Here is a 15,072-nt window from a genome sequence, read left to right on the forward strand (position 1 = left end):
CTGCTGCTGTTTATACAGCAAATTTTGGTCCTCACAGCCCTTCACAGAGTCCAGACTTCCCTGTCCTTAGGAGGCTGAACTTTCTGGCACCTGCTAGGGAGTATTATTATCTGCATTCTTGGCCACTGGCATGCTCTAATCACATCTTCTGAAAACTCAGCGGAAGTAGCATCTTCCCATGTCAAAGGCTTTTCAGCTTGCTTGATGTATTCCTTCACTCGAAATACTGATGTTATAATTCTTTGGATTTTCCCAGTGTTCATTTAAATACTTTAGAAGAATAATAAAAATTATCAATATGTTTCCTCAGGGAACAAGATCTTTCTCATTTCTCATTCCTATTTTTTTCCTCTCAGAAAAAAATTGATTTGCTTTCTCATTGTTTCATTTTGTTTAACAGCACCTGGAGCTGATACTGTCTTGATGCACATGTACAATCCAATTAATTCTCCTGAGTGTGTCCTGTCTTTTGATACCATCCATGTATGTCTTGACACTAATCTAAACTGAAACTAATCTAAAAATGTTTCCTAAAATTTGCTGTTTCAAATGACACTAATAAGAAAAATACCTAGGTCAAGTTCAGTAGTACTGAATCGATGCTGCTTCTTAGTGGCGTTGATCATTTTTATGATGGCGTCATCTTAGCATGTGTTCAGAACAGGATAAAAGAGGGTTTCTGCTTGAGCAAGATTACTTGATTGCACGTTAGTTGCACCTCATGTTACTACCATTTTTTCATTTGCATTGTAATACAATTGCAATATTGTATTAGCTCACATGATAAAGTTAAGTGCTTTATATTCTGTATTTGCCTCAGTCATTACTCTTTGTATTTTTTCATGTGCTGCTGGCAAAGGAGGGGAGATAACAAACTCAGTGACTATAAGGCTTGAGAAGATCTTTTTTGCATCTCCTTTCTCGCTTATGCTTATTGTCTGTGACTAGATGCAAGTGTTCGTATTTCCCAATTAATTTTATTTTTTACAAATCTTAGAATTCGCTTGCAAATACTTATAAACTAGTCTTTTCTTCTTCACGCAATATTTTTTCCTAATTATATGCAAACTATATTGCTGTCACAAATAGATCTTAATACATGGCTCTGGAAGGAAGAAATGCAGTGCTCTAGCTCAGCCATGAGCATCTCCAAGGCTGGTAAGAATGGGATGCAGGCTGAATTGCTTTGTTTAACTAGGAATCAAAATGTTGGAGGGACAAGGTGTCACAGTGAGAATTTTCCTTCTCTGCTGGCCTTTGGAAGCGCCCAGGTTCTTTGTTGCACAAGGCAGCTGAGAAGGGAAGATGGGCACCTGAATATACAAAAGAGAGTTCACTGAGCGTGTTAGAAAAACAAGTCCTTTGTGAAGTGCTCTCTTTGATTTGGTTAATATGATCCCAGCTCTGAAGTCAGTGGGGGCGTTACTTTGATAATTGGGCCCAATCTATACTAGACTGTTCTGATCCTGGTTGCCTCTGTAATTAGTTGTAATTCAGCCATCATCTCCATAGAGAAACAGGCCAATGTCAGAGCACTGCAGAGCAATGCTTTTCCTACTGGGCCAAGAGAGTTAGCATAAATTAGTAGAGTTGCCCTAATGTTTGTGCACCAAAATTTATGGAGTTCTGCTGTCTTATACCACATGGAGGCTTGCTCTGATGGCCATGAAATGTTAAGTGTGCTTATGTGTTTGCTGCACCATACAACTGAAAGAAGATGAACCTCCTTAGATGATCTTCGTAAACACCTGTGAAAACTGAACTGTTAACACTTGTATAGCCTTTTTTTAACAAATCTGCAAGGTAACTACACATTTAAGCAAAACTCTATAGTTCAAGTTATTTTGCTGACTGAATATATCATTAAAATCATCAAAGTAGGCAGGCAAACACTGGTTCTTTCTTCATTGCTTTGCATTTCATATAGATATAACAGCATTTTATTTCAAGATCTGTGCTAGCAATCTCTTCTGCAATACCTAGAGCTGATTTATCATAACATGTCTTTGAAACAAAATACTTTGCTATTAATTGCAACTAGTATGGGATGTCCGGTCATCTGTTTTACTGTCACATTCTCACCCTAGCGCCTAGCAAAGTAATACTAGAAGGCTCAGTATGTTGGCATGGATTACAAGAGCCTAGGAGGAAGGTGAAATACAAAAAGGCTTTTTTCTTCTTAACTGTTTACAGCCCCAGTGTCTCGTGCACACACTGAAAACGTTCCATTTTGCCACACCTAGTGTATTTTTAGTTCTATTTTCATTGTTTGTCCCTTTTTTTAAACTTAGCAGTTTTGTGATAGGGTGCAAGTCTCACAAGTTTACAGATTTTCCATTTGGCCTGGTTCAGTGAAGGCTTTTTAACTAGGGCTTTATGCTGCATTTTTCTACAGATCATTTTGGAGGAAGCTGCAAGAAAAAGTACCCCCCCTTTTTTTATTTTTTTTAATCTGTGAAATCACAGAGCCTTTCAAAAAAGGAGAAACCAAAGCATGTGCAATAAACTTTCTGTGAACAAGCTACTGTTGCTTTCATTGCTATTTGCAGCACTTAACAGAAGATGCACACCAGGAATTTTATGAATATACAGATATAGAGGCCTAAGGAGACAATAATTATAGTGAATACCATTCCCACACTCAACAGTTGGGAAGAAATACAAATTGTGTGATGTAATGGTAACCATACTATGGTAGGTAAGCAAAAATTCACCAGTTAAATGGTGTGTATTCTTTGTTATTAGATTGCTCTTTTAAGATGAACCTCTGTTAGGAAGGAAGAGCACGGATGAATAAGCTGATTAAACACCCTTAAGAGTTTGCTACACAAAACAAAATTCTGTGGCCTGAATTGCCTAATCTTTTTTTCCTTTTGGAAAGGAAGAATATTTATTTCTTTTGTCCCCATGTCCTGTTCAAGGTCAGGAGAAGAAACCCACAGAGATGGGGTTTATGGGTCTGCCTTTGGAGAATTTACCCGTCTGAATGTATCGTGAACAGTTTGGTCCAGTTTCTGATAGTCGTCATCACAGTGACTTCCACTCGTGTGAGATTATTTGTAGAGTAAGATACTGGTCATTATAAATATAAGTTTCAAAATTTTCTGTGTTTTAGCAGAAGAAAGCAAACCATCATTCTCTCTGTTAAAAGTGGGAGTAATTCTGTATCTTTTCTTTATAGACCAAAAGCAATTAAAAAACCCCCAAAAACAGAGATTCAATTGAGAGCCTCAACTTACAGTTTTCCAAAACTGGACACAACATGCTAGATACTGAGTAATTTTAGGCAGCTTCTACAACACAGGCCTTAGTGGTCATCACTGCAGAGCTCACAAACAATTTGACTTTGTGAAAACTCAAGGTGTTGGTTTTTTTTTTCTAAATTACATTTCACCTGTTTTATCCTAACGCAATGATGGTAACATGCAGGCACAGTGAAGATTGCTAAGCCCTACTGTTCTCGCACTCCCTAATTCCTTACTGTCAGGGAGTTGGAGAGAAGGGAGGAGCTCTGTATAATTCATTGTACTGTATCTGCTTGGACAAGAATATGGTTGGCACCATGGAAATTGTATGTGGAACTATGAGCAAGGTGGTAGAATGGTGTGCTTTCATAAGGATTGTATGAACAGCTATGTTATGGTAGTTTCTTGGAACTTCCATACAGACAGGCTCATTCACAGCAAAAAAGATATGCTATACAGTAAGTATATTACAAAGAAGGAATTGCAGGGTGTTTTACAGTTTTTGTTTTGGTTTGGTTTTTAGTGTTTGATTGTGGTTTTTTTTCCCCAAGGACATAATTTATTCCATTTAAACATAAGCAAGAGATACCAAAAGTTCTATGAAAATTTTGTTTCCATCTGTTTTATACTGTTTTACTTCAGGTTTATGTTACTGTTTTTTTTATTGTGATAAATATGAATAGTTATAATGAAGAGATTTGGCTAACACTCCAAAATTGTTATTGTACAAAGTTCTTACTGAACAGGTTTTTGCTCTAAAAACTAAGAGAAGATTTTCAAAATGGTTTCAATCCCTGAAGTGAAAAAGGGTTTTCATACACATGTTCCCGTGACATAATAGAAAGTTGTTTAAATGTTCATCTACAGCAGCTTCTTCCATTTCTCCATACCAGTCATTTACCATAGTTGGTTTGCAAATACCATTATAAATATATCTTTATATTACCTAAAAGAACAAATCCCTTCCAAAAGAATTCCTGACAGTTTAAAATTAAGGATAGAAAGAAAGGAAATTCTTATCAAGTTCAGATAGACACGTTGTGTGTTCACATTGTGTGATCACAAATTGTGTATCTCTGTTAGACACAAAATCCTGCTTCTGTGAAGTGTTATGAAGGTTTTTTCGTATGATCGTAAATGCTTAGGACTTCTCTTCTGCACCTCACAGTGAAAGCAGCAGATAACCAGTAACACAAGGCCTGTGTCACCAAGGAGGGATATTGATTCAGTAGTTATTCCCTGAGCAAGGTTCCCATTACAAGCATTTAATGGAGCTTATTCAACAACTGCGCTGTCTGTAGCATAACAGTTGTCTTCCACTGTGTCCTTTGAGATCCAGTCTCCCTACGTTAGACATTATTGACCAAGTTGTTTATTAGTTAAAGTTACAGGTGTATTTCTTTATAATGGAAAGTGAAAATGAAATAATTTTTTTCAGGTGCTAGGTATTCAACTGGTAGGCAAAATGCAGTGAATTCTGATAGCATACATGGCTGTTAACAGGAGTCTTCTAAGGTAGGAATGTCTGGCTGCCTTTCAGTTCACAAGTGACTACACAATGTTTCAGGGTTTGGGAACTGACATATTTTCCTTCATCTCATCATCTCCTATTTCTGCTCTATGTTGTCTATACTTACTGAAGGCTTAATAATTTGGTTTTGTTGTACTGGTCCAGCAATCACTAAAAAAACACAGAGTTCTTCGTGGTCTTTGATAATTTTAATGAATTCATGTTTGATGCTTAGAATGCATGAAAAACTTTTAGTATACAGAATGTAATTGTGGGACTGGTATTTTGTTTTGATAGCAATGTTTTGGAGTGAGGGGACTTCATTCTCCAGTACCTTGTACGCTACATGGTGATTTACAGTTGTGCAACATGAGGAATATGCTGCCAGGGTCACGTATCTACTAACCATGTCTAGATAGAATTACTGACTGTGCTGGTCTAGCTAAGTGTCCTAACACAGGTGCATCAGACTCAGAAAAAAGATTTTCCTTATATAGCCTTTTCCACAGTGGGAACTTTTTTCTATACAGCTCTGCTCTCAGATCCTCTGCTTGAGCAGGTTAGCATGAATTTTCAAAAACGTAACTGTGTCCAAGCTAGGAGCTTTAGCTAGCACCGTAGTGTCCTTCAGAAAGTGCAGCATTTCACATCTCTGTGCAGCATACCTACCCCAACACAAGTCTGTAGTGTAGATAAAAGTTAAAGCAAAACTTTCCACTTACTGTAATCATAATGCTTTTCACCCACTTTTATTAGATGTAATAGAAAACATATAGTAGAGAACATTAGAGAAATGGGCCCTTTGTAGTTCTAAGCACTATATTAACATCCACTATTTGAGCAATATTATTCTGTGTGTTCAGTTGTGGTTTATAGACGCAGCTGGAATGTGTAAAATGATTGCTCTGCACTGAGACAGCTCAGGAAGAATTCAGAAATGTCAGTGTGTCAGCAGCCCTTGAAAATTCATAATCAAGACTCTTAAAGGAGCTGGCTTACTGATATGTAATTTTTAATAAGTATTGGAATTTAAGAGAAATTACAGAAAACTGGAAATGAGCTGATAATTTATGTCCACTTAGAAAGGACCACTGTGTAGGCTACTCAGGATACCATTAATGAGCAGAAAGATAGAAAAGAAAAAAAAGTGGCATCACAGAAAAATGGATCTTGTCCAATATGTCTTGTTCCATGTTTTGATGGAGTTGTAATGTAGTGATCCTTGAAGTTAGAAGATAAAGACCTAATGGCAGGACAGGTGAGATGCTAATAAAAAGCAAGTTTAAATGAAAAATCAGGCTTGCATTTTTAAAAATGAGCCTGATCAGCCGTTAGAACCACTAATGAAGGAAAGTGACAGCTTCACCACCCACTTGAGAGAAGACACCTGGGCAATTTTTACTGTCCAGAGTAATTAATGGGTATCGCTTGCACTGCTTTTAATTCATCTTAAAATTCCTCATGTTGCACAGTCATCTTTCATTTATGTTAACCAGGATTTACCTCTGGAATCAGTGGAGTTCACCCATGAAATTAAAGACCAATCAGGCCAAAAGTGTAAACTTAAGCCCCACTGCAGCCAGATTACTATATTCCTACAAAATTCATTTAATTTAATCTCAGCTTTCATCTAAATGTCTTTATTACCCATCCTGTGTGGTCTTGATGTAGCCTTAATCTGAAATATACTTAAGTAAGAATACGGTGCTTGTTGCCTGCAGCAACACGCTTTGCTGCCTCTCTGTCCTGGGTGCAGTATTTTTAGTACAAATATGTATTTTGAAATCATAGGTGACCTACTCTGATCTTCTCTGGGTCTGGAAAAGCAAATAAATGCTTTGACTGTTCTGTCATCATATATGTCATTCCAAAAAGAGATCAATGGAGAAATATTGGCTCATCACCCTCACTGGCTCATTTTGTCTGTTCCCTATCTTCCTGCCTTTAAACCATTCCCAGTATGACTGTATTGCCCCACAAATCTGAGTGACAGGACTCAAAGCCTGTGCTACTGATAGAAAAGCCTATCATTGTTTGCTTTTTTCTTTACATTAACACTTTGTGACATCCTTTGACATATTCAGGTTTAATAACATCCCTAAATACATTCTCTGACATCCTTCGTATAACCAGCTCTATTGGCGAAGTGCTGAGAGCTGTGTAAGATTCTCTCTGATACTCCAAATTAAGTTGCCACGGCTGCAATGGTAGGAGTAGCAGTGCCATGCAGAACCTACATTAAGCTTTGTATAGGTGACAGTGTAGTCTGTACTATGTTATTTCTTCCTTCTTTCTTTGTCATTTCTTTGAGGGATTCAGTGAAGGAGAGGACTGGAACACTTTTTAAGCAGATGCTTAAATTAGACTCTGAATCGGGGACAGGAAGAGGTCAGAGCCCCATAGAATCCAATCCCATAGTGTAGGAAGAGCAATTCAGTGTTACAGATAAGGTTGCACCCACTGAACAAAACATGAACCGCTGCAGTAAATGTGCTTCAGCATGTACAACTGTAATTATTTAAAGAACATATAATACTACTACTATCACTCAAAACACTTGAAAGGAGCTCCTCTGTAAATTACTCCAAGAAACTGTTGGATTTTTTAAATTTTGGTTCATTGGTGAATTAATTTGATTTGTTATTCATATAGTGATCTGGCTTTATCCTTTTGCCTAGATTTTTAGATCAAAAATCTAGTGCCATCTACCATATCTAAATATTTGAAATAAATGTAGATGATTATTATAAAAATCACAAAACTGAAAAAATGCAGTAAACCTGTGGCTTTGTTAATGCATTTACTTATGTAGATGTTATTGTGAGGATTTTGAATAAATCGTTGATAACATCAATTTCCTTATCTGATAACCTGGCAATATACTATTGTTTTGTTATGATCCTTTGATAAAGGAGCTGCAGGCATCTGGCAAGGATGTAGAAACATCCAGTAGTGTGAGCAATGATTTTTTGGTTCAAAGCTCCTTTACAGACGGCATAATCTAATCTTATGTAAAAATCATATGCCAAAACATTTAGTGTTATCCAGCTAACTGGCTGTGTAATGTAAAATCATCTTTGGTCTTTTCAGTTTAGTTTAAAGTGATATGCGTACACAAAAAGACCTAAATTGATCTGAAAGCTTACTAATGGCAAATTAAACACATTCTAAGCATTCTGACTTCTTGAAGAGCAAAGGCTCTTTTTCTTTAAATAGTTTAATAACCTTGATTAGTTGTGTAGCATCATAAGTTTCTACATGTTCCTGCATTTAACTTCACATTGGATTATCTTTGATTGTAAGTTAAAAGAAAAAGTTTCTTCTGTATCTGTACATATCAACTCTTCTGCAGATTATACCTATTATAGAAGAGTAATTTCATTTGGTGATTTCTCTACATGTCCTGAAAACTGTGCTTTGTGTACAACTACTGTAAAGAATCTGCTTCTAGCTTTACTTTCACAGGTAGAAATAAGGTGCAACTCCATGAAGGTCTATAGAATTATAGTGGTAAATAACTGGTACTAGGAAGATTAGAAGCCAGCTGTGGCTATTTCTCAGGAAAGCTCTCTCTGGTCAGCCAGGATATGCTCCCAGTTACACTGAAGAAATACAGAGAATTTGGAATACTGTAAGCATTTTTTTTCTCAGTAAACAGCACCTTTCCTGGACTCAAGACATGTGTCTGCTAAGTCTGTAAGCTAAATCTTTGCTTAAGCAGTTGAGATTGATGAGTAAACGGGTGTCATAGGTCTTGTAGTTAATTTACAATTTTCATATGCAAGCCTTAAGAATGTGGTAGCTTGAGTCACTCACCAGCCCTGTAGAGCAGTAAAATGCAGTGCCTGCAATTTAAGACTACTTTTTTTGTGTACTGTGTTTACATCTTTCCTTGGGATGCTGAACATTGAACAGTCACCATTTTTATACTGCTTAGCAGACATAGACCAGTAACCTATGTCACCTATTTTGAAGAGAATACGTTGGGATGGAAGGTACTGTTATTGAATAGGGAACAATAAAATTGGTTGTCTTATAGACTGTTCCAAATTTATTTTGAGATATATGTCACTTTATCCTCTGGTATTTATGCTTAAAGGCTTAAGGTATCTGTCATATAACTTGGTGAATTTAGATTATCCAGTGCCAAACTGATAGACCTCACCGAGAAGAAATCAGGATACTGTTTGTTGTTAATTCTGCACTAGTGTTTATTCTTGTGTCTCTGGTGATATAATCATATTGATTAAAATAATAGTAAAGGTAGCATAGTCACATGGTTTCTGTTTTACATGACACCTTTATTCTCCAAATTTCTGATGCAGTACCACTCGAATTCTAGCTGTCAGGTCAGGTGATGAAAGAGTTGTCTTCATATATGCCAAAGAATTAAGTATTTAGTGTTCGCAACTCTTTAAAAATCTAGCTTGAAACATCATGTAATCACCTATTGATCTGTCTATAGAACACAGGCAGACACAATCATTTCTTGGGGGATTTGCTTTTCATGGGCAACTGATTCTAATTTCTGTTTTATTTTGTAAATGAATGTTTAAGTAGCTGTTCACTTGAGGAATAGCCCCTGCATCTATTTTTAAATTAATAGATGACGTGATGTCATCTAACTTCAGCCACCTAAAAGACAGGCAGCTACTGTCAGTAATTATCTAGTCCATAGGGAACAGCAAGCACTTGCAGCATCTTTCCTCCGTCCTAAAAGAGGCACCTAAAGAGACTGGATGAGTTGTTCCAAACTAGATGTCAAGTTTCCTTGTGTAGTCAAAGGAAAGAGACAAACACTGTGAACTGTGTAAGAAATGAAGGCGGCTACCTCAGTTTTGGATGATAAAGATAGAAGAAATTGATCCTAGCTTATGGGAAGAAAAGATGCTTTTCAATTCTGTAAAATGTTTTATCTGAACAGATTGCTACAGGAAAATTTAAATTTAACGATGATCTGACTTTATCATTTTAAAATGTAATGGAGAACATTTTTTCCCTCTGTCTCTTGTTTTCTGTTTTTTGAGAACACCACTGGAAAAGTTATAAATTTGGAACAGTGCTGCTGTTGTGTTATGACCAGCTGTAGGGGTTAATTAATTCTGTCTTCAAGATCTAAATAGGAATTTCATATCATACCATCTTAAAGGCTTTAATCTTCTAAGAAAAAATACAGTTCTTCCTTCTTTTCTGAATTTTATGCAACTTAGAAAAATATCCTCATAACCAATCCATGATAGTTGTCCCTTTCTTATTGTCTGTAACTATAACATAGTGTGTGGTCATTGTGATGAACATATATACTAAAGTGGGAGGATAAACTGAAAAATAACTCTCTTTCTACAGTGGTACAATTGAGAAAGTCATTCAGCAAGAGCTTCAAAAACAAAGGAAAGAATTTAAGTGTACAAAGAAGGACAATAAATGGAGTTTACATCTCTATGAAATACATGGCTTCAATAACCTCAATGATATTTTAGTATGTATAATATTTATGTTAACAAAGGATTTTTTATTTTCTCCTCCACTCCACTGAAATAGGATATGTCTACGTAAGTGTAGAAAAGTCCTTTGCAGAGTTATCCCAGCCAAACTGGGCTAGCTCAGGTACTGAGTGCATGATAGCTGTAGCAGGAACGGAGCACAGAAGGGCTGAGTGTTCTCATATTCACCCAGGATCTCAGATGTGCTTTGCAGCTCTGCTGAGCTCCCTACTCCCATGACTACCTAGTACATGAGCTAGTTAATTTAGTCTTGCTGTCTATCCAGTTTTGTGCTGAATATCCTTGTTTGGGTTTTTTGTTTGTTTCACTTAAGTGTGAACGATAAAAAACTGAATATCTCTTCATACTTGATTAATCATTGAATTTTCCCAAACTGTAGCTGTTCCCAGATAGCCGTGCCATGCTCTGGCAGTAGAGGTCACAGACTCAAAGAGAGGTTTGGACGCTACAGTGCAACACTCAGCCCTTCAAGGAGGGCTTTGAACTCCAGGCTCACTTGAAGACATAGACATGCTGGTAGCAGCTACAGCCCAGGACTTGCTGCAGGAGTGGGGACATCCCTGTGTGAGGGCACTCACTGTCACACAGCTTGGTTCAGGAAACCTTCAGAATTAAGAAACAAGAAAGTTGAGGGTCCTTTGTAGTTGTGTTAGGTACCATGAACCAGCGTCAGGAGGTGAACGCAGCTACAAAAAGTCAGAAGATTATTGGTTGATAGATTAAAAAGAATATCATTGTAATCTAAACCAATATCAGTATGTGTGTCTGTTTCTATAGTAAGTTTTTTAAAGAATCATCAATGTTTAGTGCTGTGAGCCCAAACTCTTGAATTTTACACTTCATACTGATATTATAATCCTGGTGGTGTTAAGCATGGCTTCTTGGCCTTTACCCCAACTATAAAATTAAACTAGTGCCCTTATCTGTCTCAAAAGACAGCACAGAGGAATAATGAGCTCTTTTCTGCTGTTGAGAATTGCCACTTTTCACAAACGTTGTATTATCTGTGAAATAATTACCTTACTAAAACCACTGAGATCTCATTTGCCCCTCACCAAACAACACAATGAGAAAAATAGTTTTATTATAAAGTTTGTCCTTTTGTTTTTCAGAGCTGTGTATGCAAAGGTAAAAGTCCCTGCTTTTGTGATAGCATGAAAGGTAATAAGGTAAGAACAAATACATTTTTCCTTTTTTCAGATTAGCTTAAACCTGGAAATTGTTAATACATTACTTGAGTTGATATAGTGAGTGAATTTATTGTGTGATGGTATTCTGTCAAGAGAGTCTACAGAGAACTGTAAAAGGAATACATTACCTTACAAAAATTTGTTAAAATAACTCTGGGGACACTGTTTAACTAAGAAGACTTTTAATTTTTTTTTTTTAAATGCATTAGTTTGTTTTCAGCATTGCATGATGTTTGAACACCAACAGAAGAACAACTGTCGGAAGCACTAGGTCCCTTTCATAAACTCTTAACAAATGCCCACAGATACCATTACCCTGGCAGCAGCTCTCCTGTTACAAATTTCATAATGCCATCAAGAGTGTCATGTTCAGTGCTTCCTTCTTTCCATCTTTGGACCTTGCCCACCTGCCCCCCTTTTCCCATTCCTGAAGGAAAGCTACATGCACTGGCATCAAACAGATAAGTCTCCTGCAGACTGACACAGGGGATGAGTTTCTGGGTCCTAATCACAAACACCTTGCCAGCAGTGAGCGAACAGCATCAAATCCATCAAAAGTAACAGAGCCTCAGTTCTGCCTGTTGCCAGTAGTAGCTTGGCAGAGACTCGGAGTGGCTTTTAGACAAACCTGAATTACACAAATGCCAAAAATTCTTTCAAACTCCTGCTTGTAGTTGGAAAAACAACTGATTCACAAATGAAAGAGGCATTATTAAAGAAGTCATGGTTGTAATTCAGGCTAACTGTGGACACAGTGATTGCCATACTAAACCTTATCAATAGGTTCCACATGTCTATATAGGCTTAGGGTTGTGATTAGTCCCACTGATCGACATGTCTGGCTGGTAAACAATTAGTCACAACTTTCCTTCTGTACTTCTATTACCAAGAAAAAATGTCATATTGCACCACAGTAAACACTACTAGTCTTGCATTTAGGAAGCTTCGTTTCAGTGGTGGAGAAAAATTCTCTCAAAGTAAATATGTTCATTATTAAAACATATTTTCGTAAGTGGAAAAGGAGAATACTCCTGTCTTTAGTAAAATCTCAGTGCTTATTTTTCATGTTCTTAATTGGTCTAACCTGACTTTGTCCTAACCAGTAAAATTGAGACTAATTGAAAAATGAGGAAAAAATAAGCTGCACACTAAAAGAGAAATATTAATAAGAAAGAACACCCGCAACTTGTCGTCATCACTTCCATGTTAAAGCAACTGAGCAATTAGTAGGTAAGAGTTAATCATTGTTTACACTGATGAAGTTTTTCAGGCATCTTTGGAAAGTCAGGACAATTACATTAATCAGTATGTTTTGATAACTGTTCAGTGTTAAGAAATTCTCCAACCTGAGAATCCTCTCATCTTGTTGGTCTGTCAAGAAGAAAGTGTGGATAAAATTGCCTGTACTGTATGGAGGGGAGCGAAGCTGTCAGGAGAGCGCAGTGCTGCTCTGTATCTGGAGAGCACCCCATTGCTTGCTGCAGCGAGGGGGTAGCAAGCTCAGTGGAGGAAGATCAAGGACTTCTTTCGTTTTTGTGTGAGTTAGTACCACACCCCCTCCAGTGGCACATCTTGGTGTAGCATTATCCTTTTTTGCCTTTCTTGTGATGCTGGTGGATGAAATAAATGATTTGTTATAAAAAGCTATGCTGGTTTATGATACAGATCTCACAGACTCTTCATAATGCAATTCTTATTTTGATTTGTGTTAAAATATTCTGGGATTATATTCTATCTTTTAATATTTCTTTTTTTTAATTCAAAACCTATTTAAAATCTGGTGAGTTTGTGGGATTTTGAGGGGTGAGAATTGGTGGAGGGACAAGCCAAGGTATTTTGGCTTCCCCAAGACTTCTTTTGGATCCTATCTTGTACATCAAATAATAAGATACCGGAACTTCTGCACAGCAGAATTTCAAATGCTTTTTTGTATAACTCTTCCCTCATAAAGCAATAGGAAAATTGACTCTGAGAGAATTGATAACCCCATCCTCTCTCTCCCATGTCATGCTGTGATGCAATAGGTCTTGAATAGGCAGTTCTTCACTCATGTAAAATTGAGCGTGCTAAATTGCTGCTATCTAAAGAGCTGAAACACCGTTTCTGTGAGTTTCTAGGCTTGAAGCACTTTATTTGAATTAAGATAAGACTTGCATCTTCATTATATTTAAAAAAAAAACTGAAAATGCCCTTTCCACTGTAACTTAGCCTCCTGCATTCTATTTGTGTAGCTTTAATCTTCTGTTTCCTTTACATGGTTTGGTTATTTGAACTTGACCTTAAAAAACACATAAAAAAGTAATTGGGTGTCTTAATCTCTGAGACTCAGAACAATTTTTAAAAGTTGTCGCTTGAAGCAAACTTCTTTTATTCTATCTGAATGGTTTCGTTGCATTTGACTCCCACTGTTTCTTTCCATGGCTTACGTGAAGAGAGGTATTGATGATTTGGAACCGACCTTGCTGTACAGCAGCAGCCATTAAGTTTGCCAACTACAAATTAGGGTTGCTATGATGGATTTGGATTTCTGTTGCTTGTAGGGACTAAACATGATATAGAAATATTAACAAGGAATAACTATCAGCTGCTTTCTTAAACTTTTCATGCTGCCAATTAACTTCTGTACTCGGCAAAATCTTGAGTACTGTTGTCTTCTGATATCTTGAACCATACTTATGAGCCTGTTACTTCAGTGGTACCAGCACATAGGCAGGACCACAAAAACAGGTCAGTATGGGCAAGGGTAATGTATCTGCCACAGTAGCAGACAGATATGTAGAAGTTAAGAGGTACTGAAAGCAATGAATGCCTTAGAAATAAGTTATCGAAAGGAGAATTCATGGATATTTTAAGAACTTCATTCTCTTAATGTTTACAGGGTGAAAAAGGCTTTCCTGGTGTTCCAGGTCCACCTGGTCATAGAGGCTTTCCTGGTCCAGAAGGGCCTCCAGGGCCACAGGGACCAAAGGTAGGTGTGTATGTGAGAGACAGAGAGAGAGAGAGAAACTACTGTGCTTGACTGTGAAAGTGAGCTATGACTGGGTAGAGAATTCTGTTTTAAAAAACAAAACCAAAACAAAACCAAACCTGTTTCAGAGTCTCCTATTTGGTGAGGGATGTTGTGTGGTCACCGGCTGCAACGGTCATTTTTGACTGAGTCACAGTAGCTGATATGAACATGGGCTTTTGTTGTCAGTTGTCCATTGGCCAGTGCTAAACCACCTGGACTGAACTGCCAGAGGCAACGAACGTGGGTCTAAATAGGTTTTAGCAGCATAACCTCAATTTTGCCTTAACAGTATACTTTGACATCTGTTGCTGAAAAGAGAGGAAACAAGCTACTACTGAGACAAATATGAAAAACTGATTTAAGAAAATTTGAAGGGAAAGATGGTTTTTAAGATAAATCTTGGTCTGTTTAGGAAATACCTAGTTGCCTGCAGTATGGAGTGAGTGACTTCGGTGACTTGGGCTTTCTTTCTTTCCTGTATGCCTAAACTGAGGCCGAATATGAATTTTCAATGACTCCTGCATGAGCAGAAAAAAACAAATAAATTGCTCATTAAAAAACATTTTGTTTGTATTTGTCTTGAGGAACAGCACTCCTGCTGTCATTGATAAAT

General features: G+C 37.2%; 1 protein-coding gene across 1 annotated transcript in view; it reads left to right on the forward strand.

Annotated features, from left to right (window-relative positions):
- COL4A3 (collagen type IV alpha 3 chain) overlaps positions 1-15,072 on the forward strand; it is a 66,393-nt gene that overhangs the window by 2,575 nt on the left and 48,746 nt on the right. Inside the window, exons 2-3 of the mRNA XM_050902646.1 lie at positions 11,372-11,428; positions 14,328-14,417. Coding sequence (XP_050758603.1) covers positions 11,372-11,428; positions 14,328-14,417 — 147 coding nt within the window. The remainder of the gene's footprint in view (positions 1-11,371; positions 11,429-14,327; positions 14,418-15,072) is intronic.

The sequence above is a fragment of the Gymnogyps californianus genome, chromosome 10, assembly GCF_018139145.2.
Source record: "Gymnogyps californianus isolate 813 chromosome 10, ASM1813914v2, whole genome shotgun sequence".
Classification (NCBI taxonomy): Eukaryota; Metazoa; Chordata; class Aves; order Accipitriformes; family Cathartidae; genus Gymnogyps; species Gymnogyps californianus.